This window comes from Carcharhinus amblyrhynchos, unplaced genomic scaffold (genome assembly GCF_965287045.1).
Source record: "Carcharhinus amblyrhynchos unplaced genomic scaffold, sCarAmb.v2.hapA scaffold_605, whole genome shotgun sequence".
Classification (NCBI taxonomy): Eukaryota; Metazoa; Chordata; class Chondrichthyes; order Carcharhiniformes; family Carcharhinidae; genus Carcharhinus; species Carcharhinus amblyrhynchos.
Window position 1 is genome coordinate 37,755 of NW_027650345.1, and position 14,775 is coordinate 52,529.

Consider the following 14,775-nt stretch of genomic DNA (forward strand, 5'->3'; position numbering starts at 1 on the left):
CCCGCACTGTGGGAGGGTCTGTGCTGAGGGAGTCCCGCACTGTGGGAGGGTCGGTGCTGAGGGAGTCCCGCACTGTGGGAGGGTCTGTGCTGAGGGAGTCCCGCACTGTGGGAGGGTCGGTGCTGAGGGAGTCCCGCACTGTGGGAGGGTCGGTGCTGAGGGTGTCCCGCACTGTGGGAGGGTCAGTGCTGAGGGAGTCCCGCACTGTGGGAGGGTCAGTGTTGAGGGAGTCCCGCACTGTGGGAGGGTCGGTGCTGAGGGAGTCCCGCACTGTGGGAGGGTCGGTGCTGAGGGAGACCCGCACTGTGGGAGGGTCGGTGCTGAGGGTGTCCCGCACTGTGGGAGGGTCAGTGTTGAGGGAGTCCCGCACTGTGGGAGGGTCGGTGCTGAGGGAGTCCCGCACTGTGGGAGGGTCGGTGCTGAGGGAGTCCCGCACTGTGGGAGGGTCGGTGCTGAGGGAGTCCCGCACTGTGGGAGGGTCAGTGATGAGGGAGTCCCGCACTGTTGACCAGTCAATCCATTGAGATTTCCATCCCTGTTTGTCCTGAGACCGCAATGCCTCACAGATTCTTGGATCCCCCAGAATTCCTGGTTAAAAGCCGCCTGTGAAACCATCAATGTGGACACTCCACCTCGCTTCATAACGTTTTGTATTTTTGCACTATGTAAACTTTGTCATTCTGTGCAGCACTCTGACAATGCCATCAATCCCCAGTTCTCCTCTCTTTCTGTATTATCAAGAAAGTTTCCAGCTTCCCAGCCTCTCCCTTGCTGGTTAACTGAGTCTCTCTGAATGTAGATCCACTGGATCCAACTTCCTTGTGTCCATGTCTGGTTAGAGTCCCAAACCTTATATCTTCAATACACAGCACTATCTTATTGATCAGAACTTGTATCAGCCTCAAAGAACAAAGCCCAGGAACAGGCCATTCGGCCCCTCATGCCCAGGTTTGAATTTTGCCCAATCAGTTTAAACTGGGCACTTATTGAACAGCAGCCTGTTAGATTGAAATTTGATGTTTTAGTCGCCTGTGAACCAATTCTCTTGTGGGGATGTTGGTTCATCACCAGTGATATCAGAAACAACTCTCAGCTTGAGAGAGACAGACAGCGACTGCTCTGTGCCAGTGACTGCTCTGTGCCAGTGACTGCTCTGTGCCAGCGACTGCTCTGTGCCAGTGACTGCTCTGTGCCAGTGACTGCTCTGTGCCAGCGACTGTTCTCTGCCAGCGACTGCTCTGTGCCAGTGACTGCTCTCCGCCAGCGACTGTTCTTCACCAGTGGCTGCTCTGTGCCAGCGACTGTTCTCTGCCAGTGACTGCTCTCCGCCAGTGACTGCTCTGTGCCAGTGACTGCTCTGTGCCAGTGACTGCTCTCCGCCAGCGACTGTTCTTCGCCAGTGACTGCTGTGCCAGCGACTGCTCTGTGCCAGTGACTGCTCTGTGCCAGTGACTGCTCTCTGCCAGTGACTGCTCTGTGCCAGTGACTGCTCTCCGCCAGTGACTGCTCTGTGCCAGTGACTGCTCTGTGCCAGTGACTGCTCTCTGCCAGTGACTGCTCTGTGCCAGTGACTGCTCTCCGCCAGTGACTGCTCTGTGCCAGTGACTGCTCTCTGCCAGCGACTGCTCTGTGCCAGTGACTGCTCTCCGCCAGTGACTGCTCTGTGCCAGCGACTGCTCTCTGCCAGCGACTGCTCTGTGCCAATGACTGCTCTATGCCAGCAACTGCTCTTTTCCTTCAGCTTTTTTTCCTTCTCCGTGTTGACTATCCCTAATCAATTTATTTCTCTCTAGATGATTATAAATCCTATCGCTTATAATTCTTTCCAAAACTTTGCCCACAACATAAGTAAGGCTCACCAGTCTACAATTCCCAGGATGGTCTCTACTCCCCTTCTTGAAAAAGGGGACAACATTTGCTATCCTCCAGTCTTCCTGCACTATACCTGTGGAGAATGATGACCTAAAGATCAAAGCCAAAGGCTCTGTAATCTCCTCCCCAGCCTCCCAGAGAATCCTAGGGTAAATCCCATCCGGCCCAGGGGACTTATCTATTTTCACACTTTCTAGAATTGCGAACACCACAGTAGCTACTGGCACAGGGCTGCTGCATTGGTGCTGATGCACTGGTGCTGCATTGCCTTCGCGTTCCTGCACTGCATTAGTGCTGCTGCATTGGCGTTGCTAACAGTGACTGGCACAGGGGATGCTGCATTGGTGCTGCTGCGTTCCTGCCACTCCGCACATCGACCCACATTGTCCGTCCACTCCACACATCGACCCACATTGTCCGTCCACTCCACACATCGACCCACATTGTCCGTCCACTCCACACATCGACCCCCAATGTCCGACCACTCCACGTATCGGCCGACAGCCGCAGCTCTCGTCCGCCATCTAGCGCCCATCGGCTGTACCGCGCTCCGGCAGCAGCTCTGCGCCTTGGGCTCAGAGACTGGTCACCGACCCCAACCTGAGAGCTGCTGCCGGGGGGAGGGAGAGAGAGGCGGGGGGGCAGCTGGGCAACTCGGCCCCCTCCCTCCAACACCCTCACCCACCCGAATCTGAAACCCCCTCTCCCGGGGAAGACACCCCCCAACCCCGAGCCCAACCCCATCACCGACCCCAATCTGAATGCTGACGGTCCGGGGAAGGCGCAGAGCTGCAGCCGCTTCAATGGCGGAGCGCGGTACAGCCGATGGGCGCTAGATGGCGGACGAGAGCTGCGGCTGGCGGCCGATACGTGGAGTGGACGGACAATGGGGGTCGATGTGTGGAGTGGACGGACAGTGTGGGTCGATGTGCGGAGTGGCAGGAACGCAGCAGCACCAATGCAGCATCCCCTGTGCCAGTCACTGTTAGCAACGCCAATGCAGCAGCACTAATGCAGTGCAGGAACGCGAAGGCAATGCAGCACCAGTGCATCAGCACCAATGCAGCAGCCCTGTGCCAGTAGCTACTGTGGTGTTCGCAATTCTAGAAAGTGTGAAAATAGATAAGTCCCCTGGGCCGGATGGGATTTACCCTAGGATTCTCTGGGAGGCTGGGGAGGAGATTACAGAGCCTTTGGCTTTGATCTTTAGGTCATCATTGACCCTCCCACAGTGCGGTGCTCCCTCAGCACTGACCCTCCCACAGTGCGGGAGTCCCTCAGCACCGACCCTCCCACAGTGCGGGACTCCCTCAGCACTGACCCTCCCACAGTGCGGGAGTCCCTCAGCACCGACCCTCCCACAGTGCGGGACTCCCTCAGCACCGACCCTCCCACAGTGCGGGACTCCCTCAGCACCGACCCTCCCACAGTGCGGGAGTCCCTCAGCACCGACCCTCCCACAGTGCGGGACTCCCTCAGCACCGACCCTCCCACAGAGCGGGACTCCCTCAGCACCGACCCTCCCACAGTGCGGGAGTCCCTCAGCACCGACCCTCCCACAGTGCGGGAGTCCCTCAGCACCGACCCTCCCACAGAGCGGGACTCCCTCAGCACCGACCCTCCCACAGAGCGGGACTCTCTCAGCACTGACCCTCCCACAGTGCGGGAGTCCCTCAGCACTGACCCTCCCACAGTGCGGGACTCCCTCAGCACCGACCCTCCCACAGTGCGGGACTCCCTCAGCACTGACCCTCCCACAGTGCGGGATTCCCTCAGCACCGACCCTCCCACAGTGCGGGACTCTCTCAGCACTGACCCTCCCACAGTGCGGGAGTCCCTCAGCACTGACCCTCCCACAGTGCGGGACTCCCTCAGCACCGACCCTCCCACAGTGCGGGACTCCCTCAGCACTGACCCTCCCACAGTGCGGGATTCCCTCAGCACCGACCCTCCCACAGTGCGGGACTCCCTCAGCACCGACCCTCCCACAGTGCGGGACTCCCTCAGCACTGACCCTCCCACAGTGCGGGACTCCCTCAGCACCGACCCTCCCACAGTGCGGGACTCCCTCAGCACCGACCCTCCCACAGTGCGGGACTCCCTCAGCACCGACCCTCCCACAGTGCGGGACTCCCTCAGCACTGACCCTCCCACAGTGCGGGACTCCCTCAGCACCGACCCTCCCACAGTGCGGGACTCCCTCAGCACTGACCCTCACACACTGCGGGACTCCCTCAGCACTGAATCGATCTCCAGTTGCCAGTACAGTTTTATGAAAGGGAGGAACTGGTCCTCCCAGCCTCAGACTCGCTGTGTGAAATGGAAATGAACGACAGACTGAAAGCTGTGGTTAAATCCAAATGTTTTCTTTATTGTGTGATTCCTTCACATGGTGGAGTATTTTCCAATCACAAATACCCCAAGATTCTTTACGTTTTGACATTGAACATTGAATTCACAGACTGAAAGCCAGTTTTATAAAGAGCCAAGCTATAAAATTTCCCTGTTCCAATTTTGGTTTGATCTTTTTCAGGTTGGTCATCTTATCCAGTCAGTGGTGACCTCCCAGCCCAACTCTCACTTCACCAGTTCTTGTTCCGCTGTCACTCACCATCAAACCCCCTAAACTGAACCTTCACACCTCCCTCAATTATATTGGTAAAAGCAGCAGCACCTAATCCATGGCACACTGAGTAAAAACGCGCAATCATTGCAACAGCTCCAAGCATAATCATCAAAACATTTCATAATTTCACAAGATTGCCTCTGTGTATTTATCCGATGAATCTCAGCATTTCTTCACGAAGCTCAGCAACCACTGATTCCTTTTCTGGATAACGGTCACAGATACAACGCCCAAATTCACTGACAATTTTATCTGCCTCTTTCCGAAGAACAGTCAGCAACGAGTCTGTGAAGGGCAACTTGGACCAGAATTTTACGCCAAAACTCTCCTTCGGAAAACCACACAATAAACAGAGTGAGAAGAAGAATAATCTCCTTTAAACTGTCCTCCATCAAACACTCCCAGGACAGGTACAGCACGGGGTTAGATACAGAGTAAAACTCCCTCTACACTGTCCCCCATCAAACACTCCCAGGACAGGTACAGCACGGGGTTAGATACAGAGTAAAGCTCCCTCTACACTGTCCCCCATCAAACACTCCCAGGACAGGTACAGCACGGGGTTAGATACAGAGTAAAGCTCCCTCTACACTGTCCCCATCAAACAAGAATGGGACATAGGATCCAAGGGGCTTTGGCCTTGTGGACCCAGAACTGGCTTGCCTGCAGAAGGCAGAGAGTGGTTGTGGGTGGGTCTTTTTCTGCATGGAGGTCGGTTACCAGTGGAGTGCTCCAGGGATCTGTTCTAGGAACCCTTGCTGTTTGTGATTTTTATAAATGACCTAGATGAGGAAGTGGAGGGATGGGTTAGTAAGTTCACCGACGATACGAAGGTTGGTGGTGTTGTGGATAGTCTGGAGGGATGTCAGAAGTTGCAGCGGGACATAGATAGGATGCAAGACTGGGTGGAGAAGTGGCAGATGGATTTCAACGCGGATAAATGTGTAGTGGTCCATTTTGATAGTTCAAATAGCATGAAGGAATATAATATTAAGGGTAAAACTCTTAGCAGTGTGGAAGATCAGAAGGATCTTGGGGTCCATAAGAACATAAGAAATAGGAGCAGGAGTCGGCCATCTAGCCCCTCGAGCCTGTCCCGCCATTCAATAAGATCATGGCTGATCTGAAGTGGATCAGTTCCACTTTCCCGCTTTCTCCCCATAACCCTTAATTCCCTTATCTGTCAAAAACCTATCTACCCGTGGCTTAAATATATTCAGCGAGGCAGCCTCCACCACTTCAACAGGCAGAGAATTCCAGAGATTCATCACCGTCTGAGTGAAGAAGTTCCTCCTCAACTCTGATCTAAACTGCCCCCCCCTTATCTTGAGGCTGTACCCCCTAGTCCTGCTGTCCTTTCTGAGCGGGAGAATCTCTCTACCTCTACCCTATCCATCCCCTTCATTATCTTATACGTCTCTGTAAGATCCCCCCTCATCCTTCTAAACTCCAACGAGTACAGACCCAATCTATTTAGTCTCTCTTCATAGTCCAACCCCCTGGCTGGAGTTTCCATAGGACTCTCAAATCAGCTTCGCAGGTGGAGGATGTGGTCAAGAAGGCGTCTGGCCTTCATTAATCAAGGGATTGAGTTCAGGAGTTGAGAGATGAATCTCCAGCTTGAGAAGACCCTGGTCGGACCCCACTTGGAGTACTGTGCACAGTTCTGGTTGCCTCACTACAGGAAGGATGTGGAAGCTATTGAGAGGGTGCAGAGGAGATTTACAAGGGTGTTGCCTGGATTGGGAGGCATGCCTTATGAAGATAGGTTGAGGGAGCAAGGGCTCTTCTCCCTGGAGAGACGATGGTTGAGAGGCGACCTGATAGAGGTTTATAAAATGTTGAGAGGAATAGATAGGGTGGATTCTCAGAGGCTATTTCCCAGGGCTGAAATGGTCGCTACGAGAGGACACAGGTTTAAGGTGCTGGGGAGCAGGTACAGAGGAGATGTTAGGGGTAAGTTTTTCACTCAGAGGGTAGTGAGTGAGTGGAATCGGCTGCCGTTGGTGGTGGTGGAGGCAAATTCGTTTGGGTTTTCTTTAAGAGACATCGGGATGAGCAGATGGGATTTAATAGGATTGAGGGTTAGCGGTAAGCCTAGTAGGTATGGATATCATTGGCGCAATTCGTGGGCTGAAGGGCCTGTTTGTGCTGTAGTTTTTCTATGATTCTATGTTGGGCACAGGGTTAGATACAGAGTAAAGCTCCGTCTACACTGTCCCCCCATCAAACACTCCCAGGACAGGTACAGCACGGGGTTAGATACAGAGTAAAGCTCCGTCTACACTGTCCCCATCAAACACTCCCAGGACAGGTACAGCACGGGGTTAGATACAGAGTAAAGCTCCGTCTACACTGTCCCCCATCAAACACTCCCAGGACAGATACAGCACGGGGTTAGATACAGAGTAAAGCTCCCTCTACACTGTCCCCCATCAAACACTCCCAGGACAGGGACAGCACGGGGTTAGATACAGAGTAAAGCTCCGTCTACACTGTCCCCCATCAAACACTCCCAGGACAGGGACAGCACGGGGTTAGATACAGAGTAAAGCTCCCTCTACACTGTCCCCCATCAAACACTCCCAGGACAGGTACAGCACGGGGTTAGATACAGAGTAAAGCTCCCTCTACACTGTCCCCCATCAAACACTCCCAGGACAGGTACAGCACGGGGTTAGATACAAAGTAAAGCTCCGTCTACACTGTCCCCCATCAAACACTCCCAGGACAGGTACAGCACGGGGTTAGATACAGAGTAAAGCTCCGTCTACACTGTCCCCCATCAAACACTCCCAGGGCAGGTACAGCACGGGGTTAGATACAGAGTAAAGCTCCCTCTACACTGTCCCCCATCAAACACTCCCAGGACAGGTACAGCATGGGATTAGATACAGAGTAAAGCTCCCTCGATGTAGCTCTTTCTGAACAGCACATTTTACTTTTAATTTATCGTACCTGTTGCTGGCAGCGTTGCTCAAAACTGTTCAGCTTAATTTTCTTCAATTCCCGAACAGCACTCTGAAATAGCTTCTGGTATTCGCTTTGGAAGTTGCAAATTACTTTCTGCAATCGCTGGTCCAGGTCTTTCACATCTGAGGATTTTTCCTCCTGAGTCACTTCCAGCTGCTTCTTAAAATCATCCTTCAGCCTTTTGGATTCCGTCTCCAGAATCTCCTGCATTGCTTGTGGACTGGTCTTCAATCGTTGCGTCGTGCCCTGTGCATCCTGCTTCTGAAGTAAAAAACAGAGACAGTTACAGAGTAAAGCTTCCTCTACACTGTCCCCCCATCAAACACTCCCAGGACAGGTACAGCATGGGGTTAGATACAGAGTAAAGCTCCCTCTACACTGTCCCCCCATCAAACACTCCCAGGACAGGTATAGCACGGGGTTAGATACAGAGTAAAGCTCCCTCCACACTGTCCCCCATCAAACACTCCCAGGACAGGTACAGCACAGGGTTAGATACAGAGTAAAGCTCCCTCTACACTGTCCCCCCATCAAACACTCCCAGGACAGGGACAGCACAGGGTTAGATACAGAGTAAAGCTCCCTATAGAATATTCCATTATGAAAACACTGATCTGAATATAAAGAACCTTCTGAGTGCAGAAATTCTGAAACTCCTCGAGTTTCTCCTTCTTCAGGCGATCCTTCACACAATTGAACGTGGATGTGAAATTCAGAATCCACTTGTCGATCTCAGAACTAAATGTTGACTCGAGTTTCAAAATCTCCGGTTCCATCTCACCCACACTTTCACCCAGAGATTGACGAAAATTATCAAGCAGCTGCGTGGATTTCGTTTCCAAAAGTTTCCTCATCGAGTTTGGAGTATTCGTAAGCGAATTTGATTGAATATTCAGACTTTCTACCTGAAATTAGAGAAAGCAGGAGTTCAATACAGAGTAAAGCTCCCACTACACTGTCCCCATCAAACACTCCCAGGACAGGTACAGCACGGGGTTAGATACAGAGTAAAGCTCCCTCTACACTGTCCCCATCAAACACTCCCAGGACAGGTACAGCACGGGGTTAGATACAGAGTAAAGCTCCCTCTACACTGTCCCCCATCAAACACTCCCAGGACAGGTACAGCACGGGGTTAGATACAGAGTAAAGCTCCCTCTACACTGTCCCCCATCAAACACTCCCAGGACCGGTACAGCATGGAAGTTGACACAGTACAAATCTCCTTCGATAATGTCCCTGACAAACACCCCGAGGACAGTTACTGCAGTGTTAGATACAGAGTAATGCTTCCTCTACCTCTTGACAGAAGCCAGAGGTGGTTGTCGAGGGTTGCTTTTCAAACTGGAGGCCTGTCACCAGAGATGTGACTCAGGAATCAGTGCTGGGCCCACTACTATTTGTCATTTAAATTCATGATTTGGATGAGAATATAGAAGGCATGGTGAGTAAGTTTGCAGATGATACCAAGATTGGTGGACAGTGAGTAGGGTTATTGCCAATTGCAGTTGGTTCTTGATCAATTGGGCCAGTGGGCTGACGATTGGCAGATGGAGTTTAATTTTGATTAATACGAGGTAATGCATTTTGGTCGATTGAACCAGGGCAGGACTTAATCAGTTAATGGTAGGGTGCTGGGGAGAGCTACAGAACAAAGAGATCTAGGGGTACAGGTTCATAGCTCCTTGGTCGATCGAGCCGGGGCAGGACTTACTCAGTTAATGGTCGGGGAGAGTTACAGGACAAAGAGATCTAGGGGTACATGTTCATAGCTCCTTGAAAGTGGAGTCACAGGTGGACAGAGTGGTGAAGAAGGCATTCGGCATGCTTGGTTTCATCGGTCAGAACATTGACTACAGGAGTTGGGACGTCTTGTTGAAGTTGTACAACACATTGGTAAGGCCACACTTGGAATACTGTGTACAGTTCTGGTCACCCTATTATAGAAAGGATATTATTAAACTAGAAAGAGTGCAGAAAAGATTTACTAGGATGCTACTGGGACTTGATGGATTGAGTTGTAAGGAGAAGCTGGACAGACTGGGACTTTTTTCTCTGGAGCATAGAGGGGTGATCTTTTCAAGGTCTATAAAATAATGAGGGGCACAGATCAGCTAGATAGTCAATATATTTTCCCAAAGGTAGGGGAGTCTAAAACTCAAGGCCATTGGTTTAAAGTGAGAGGGGAGAGATACAAAAGTGTCCAGAGGGGCAATTTTTTCACATAGAGGGTGCTGATTGTCTGAAACAAGCTGCCAGAGGTAGTAGTAGAGCTGGGTACAATTATATCTTTTAAAAAGCATTCAGGTAGTTACATGGGTACGATGGGTATAGAGGGATATGGACCAAATGCGGGCAATTAGCTTTGGGGTTTAAAAATATGTATATATAAGGGTGACATGGACAAGAATGTGAAGGGTTAATGTATTAAATGAATTTTGAACCCAGCACAGATCACAGACATAACCCTTCCTCATGGCTCATCTCCTCAGGCATCAATATAAATTATTTGCTCCTGGCATCAATATAAATTATTTATTCATGTTTCCCTGAGTTGTTCATGTCTTTCATTCTTTAACTTTAGAACATAGAACATTACAGTGCAGAACAGGCCCTTCGGCCCACGATGTTGCGCCGACCAGTTAAAAAAACAATGACCCTCTAACCTAAACCAATCCCTTTTCGTCCATAAACCTATCCACTGATCTCTTAAACGCCCCCAAACTAGGTGCATTTACAACTGCAGCAGGCAGGGCATTCCAATCCCTCACCACCCTCTGGGTAAAGAACCTACTCCTGACATCCGTCCTATAACTACCCCTCCTTAATTTAAAGCCATGCCCCCTTGTGCTAGCTTTCTCCATCCGATGAAAAAGGCTATCACTATCCACCCTATCTAAACCTCTAATCATCTTATATGTTTCAATAAGATCCCCTCTTAGCCGCCTTCTTTCTAGCGAAAACAACCCCAAATCCCACAGTCTCTCCTCATAGGACCTCCCCTCCATACCAGGCAACATCCTGGTAAACCTCCTCTGCACGGGGTTAGATACAGAGTAAAGCTCCCTCTACACTGTCCCCCCCATCAAACACTCCCAGGACAGGTACAGCACGGGGTTAAATACAGGTCAAAGCTCCGTCAACATGGTCCCTGCATCAAACACTCCTAGGACAGGGACAGCAAAGGGTTACACACAGATTAAAGCTCCGTCTACAGTGTCCAGAGCAAACACTCCCAGGACAGGTACAGCACGGGGTTAGATACAGAGTAAAGCTCCCTCTACACTGTCCCCCCATCAAACACTCCCAGGACAGTTACAGCACGGGGTTAGATACAGAGTAAAGCTCCCTCTACACTGTCCCCATCAAACACTCCCAGGACAGTTACAGCACGGGGTTAGATACAGAGTAAAGCTCCCTCTACACTGTCCCCATCAAACACTCCCAGGACAGGTACAGCACGGGGTTAGATACAGAGTAAAGCTCCCTCTACACTGTCCCCATCAAACACTCCCAGGACAGGTACAGCACGGGGTTAGATACAGAGTAAAGCTCCCTCTACACCGTTCCATTCACAATCTCGGTGATTTTTTTTAATCTCACTTACTTGTTCCTTGCAGAATGTTTGAAAGCTTCTCAGCGTTTCTTGCCTGGTTTCCTCAATTGCTTCCTGAAGAAGTGCCCGGTAATTCTTACAGGCAGCTAAAAGCTCCGTCTGCAATTGCTGGTCCAGGTCTTTCACATATGAGAATTTTTCCCCCTCAATCGTTTTCACCTGGTCCTTAAAATCATTCTTCAGCTTATTGGCTTCCTTCTCCAAAACATCCTGCAATGCCTGTGGGCTGGGCTTCAATCGTAGAACAGTGTCCTGTGTATGCAGAATCTGAAATAGAACACAGAGTCAGTTCCAGAGTAAAGCTCCCTCGACACTGTCCCCCCATCAAACACTCCCAGGACAGGTACAGCACAGGGTTAGATACAGAGTAAAGCTCCCTCTACACTGTCCCCATCAAACACTCCCAGGACAGGTACAGCACGGGGTTAGATACAGAGTAAAGCTCCCTCTACACTGTCCCCCCATCAAACACTCCCAGGACAGGTACAGCACGGGGTTAGATACAGAGTAAAGCTCCCTCTACACTGTCCCCATCAAACACTCCCAGGACAGGTACAGCACAGGGTTAGATACAGAGTAAAGCTCCCTCTACACTGTCCCCCCATCAAACACTCCCAGGACAGGTACAGCACGGGGTTAGATACAGAGTAAAGCTCCCTCTACACTGTCCCCATCAAACACTCCCAGGGCAGGGACAGCACGGTGTTAGATACAGAGTAAAGCTCCCTCTACACTGTCCCCATCAAACACTCCCAGGACAGGTACAGCACAGGGTTAGATACAGAGTAAAGCTCCCTCTACACTGTCCCCATCAAACACTCCCAGGACAGGTACAGCACGGGGTTAGATACAGAGTAAAGCTCCCTCTATACTGTCCCCCCATCAAACACTCCCAGGACAGGTACAGCACGGGGTTAGATACAGAGTAAAGCTCCCTCTATACTGTCCCCCCATCAAACACTCCCAGGACAGGTACAGCACGGGGTTAGATACAGAGTAAAGCTCCCTCTACGCTGTCCCCCATCAAACACTCGCAGGACAGGTACAGCACGGGGTTAGATACACAGTAAAACTCCCTGTCGAATATCCCATTACTAAAACACTGACCTGAACACTGAACATCAGTAAGAATAGTTATGAATAAATATGAATAACAGAATATAAACACTGAGTATAAAGAACCTTCTGACTGAAGAAATTCTGAAACTCCTCGAGTTTCTCCTTCTTCAGGCGATCCTTCACACAATTGAACATGGATGTGAAATTCGGAATCCACTTGTCGATCTCAGAACTAAATGTTGACTCGAGCTTCCGAATCTCCGGTTCCATCTCACCCACACTTTCACCCAGAGATTGGCGAAAATTATCAAGCAACTGCGTGGATTTCGTTTCCAAAAGTTTCCTCATCGAGTTCGGAGCATTCGTAATCGAATTTGATTCAATATTCAGACTTTCTACCTGAAATTAGGGAAAGCAAGAGTTAGATACAGAGTAAAGCTCCCTCTACACTGTCCCCATCAAACACTCCCAGGGCAGGTACAGCACGGGGTTAGATACAGATTAAAGCTCCCTCTACACTGTCCCCCCATCAAACACTCCCAGGACAGGTACAGCACGGGGTTAGATACAGAGGAAAGATCCCTCTGCATGGGGTTAGATACAGAGGAAAGATCCCTCTGCACGGGGTTAGATACAGACTTAAGCTCATTTGACACAGCCCCCATCAAACACTCCCAGAACAGGTACAGCACGAGGCTAGATACAGAGTAAAGCTCCCTCTGCACTGTCCCCCCATCAAACACTCCCAGGACAGGTACAGCACGGGGTTAGATACAGAGTAAAGCTCCATTGACAGTCTCGCCATATATTGCTCTGGAGTATTCAATGCTCAAACTCAGTTCATACAAAATCTCCAGTACCTTCTGTTGAAGAAGTTTTTGAAACTCATTTTGCGTGTCTTGCTTTTTGTGACCAATCAGTGTATTAAATGCCTTTGATATGGACTCAGTAGATTTCTCAATCACAGCACACAGTTTCTTTCCAAAGTCTGAAATCTCATCTTCCATCTCCTCCGCAGATGGATCCAAAGAGAGACGAAAATTTTTAATCAGGTCATCGGAATAGTCTTCCAACCTTGTTCTTATCGAATTTGTGTTCACAAATTCATTTCCATTCTCGTCCATGCTGGCTACCTAATAAAAATAGGAAGCAAGATTGAGATACAGAGGAAACCCCAACCCACAATGTCCTCCGCACACAATGTCCCCCATCAAACACTCCCAGGACAGGTACAGCACGGGGTTAGATACAGAGTAAAGCTCCCTCTACACTGTCCCCCCATCAAACACTCCCAGGACAGGTACAGCACGGGGTTAGATACAGAGTAAAGCTCCCTCTACACTGTCCCCCATCAAACACTCCCAGGACAGGTACAGCACGGGGTTAGATACAGAGTAAAGCTCCCTCTACACTGTCCCCCCATCAAACACTCCCAGGACAGGTACAGCACAGGGTTAGATACAGAGTAAAGCTCCCTCTACACTGTCCCCCCATCAAACACTCCCAGGACAGGTACAGCACAGGGTTAGATACAGAGTAAAGCTCCCTCTACACTGTCCCCCATCAGCTATTTACCATTTATATAGATGATCTGGAGGAGGGAACCGAGTGTAGGGTGTCGAAATTTGCTGATGACAGCAAGATTGGTGGAACGGCAAATTGTGCGGAGGGTGTGGAGAGTCTGCAGAAGGATCTAGATAGGCTGGGCGAATGGGCCAGGAAATGGCAAATGGAATTTAATGTTGGCAAGTGCGAGGTAGTCCACTTTGGTAGGAATAATGGTAGGAAGAATTATTACTTACGTGGAGAAAAACTGCAGCAGGCGACGGTGCAGAGGGACCTCGGGGTCCTTGTGCATGAGTCGCAAAAACCCAGCCTGCAGGTGCAGCAGGTGGTTAGGAAGGCGAATGGGATGCTGGCCTTCATAGCGAGGGGGATTGAATATAAAGGTAGGGAGGTCTTGCTGCGGCTGTATAGGGCATTGGTGAGGCTGCAGCTGGGGTACTGTGTGCAGTTTTGGGCGCCGTACTTACGCAAGGATATTTTGGCCTTGGAGGGAGTGCAGAGGAGGTTCACCAGGCTGGTACCAGAGTTGAGGGGGTTGAGCTATGAGGAGAGGCTGAATAAACTAGGCTTGTACTCGTTAGAGTTTAGAAGAATGAGGGGAGATCTCATTGAGACGTATAAGATGATGAATGGGATGGATAGGATAGAGGTGGAGAGACTCTTCCCGCTCAGAAAGGACAGTAGGACTAGGGGGCACAGCCTCAAGATAAGGGGGGGGCGGTTTAGAACGGAGTTGAGGAGGAACTTCTTCACTCAAAGGGTGGTGAATCTCTGGAATTCTCTGCCCGTTGAAGTGGTGGAGGCTGCCTCGCTAAATATTTTTAAGACGCGGGTTGATGGGTTTTTGATAAGAGAGGGGATTAAGGGTTATGGGGAGAGGGCGGGAATGTGGAACTGAGTCACAACAGATCAGCCATGATCTTATTGAATGGCGGGGCAGGCTCGAAGGGCTAGTTGGCCTACTCCTGCTCCTATTTCTTATGTTCTTATGTTCTAAACACTCCCAGGACAGGTACAGCACGGGGTTAGATACAGAGTAAAGCTCCCTCTACACTGTGCCCCC

The 14,775-nt window shown here is 50.6% G+C and overlaps 1 protein-coding gene across 1 annotated transcript in view; it reads right to left on the bottom strand.

The window, feature by feature from the left end:
- Window positions 1-4,222: 4,222 nt before the first annotated feature.
- Window positions 4,223-14,775, bottom strand: part of LOC145339679 (uncharacterized) — a gene marked incomplete at its 5' end in the record, with an annotated part of 56,546 nt that continues 45,993 nt past the window's right edge. Inside the window, 6 exons of the mRNA XM_080184191.1 lie at window positions 4,223-4,826; window positions 7,457-7,732; window positions 8,101-8,376; window positions 11,079-11,354; window positions 12,270-12,545; window positions 13,007-13,279. Of these exons, the coding sequence (XP_080040317.1) occupies window positions 4,647-4,826; window positions 7,457-7,732; window positions 8,101-8,376; window positions 11,079-11,354; window positions 12,270-12,545; window positions 13,007-13,279 (1,557 nt within the window). The remainder of the gene's footprint in view (window positions 4,827-7,456; window positions 7,733-8,100; window positions 8,377-11,078; window positions 11,355-12,269; window positions 12,546-13,006; window positions 13,280-14,775) is intronic.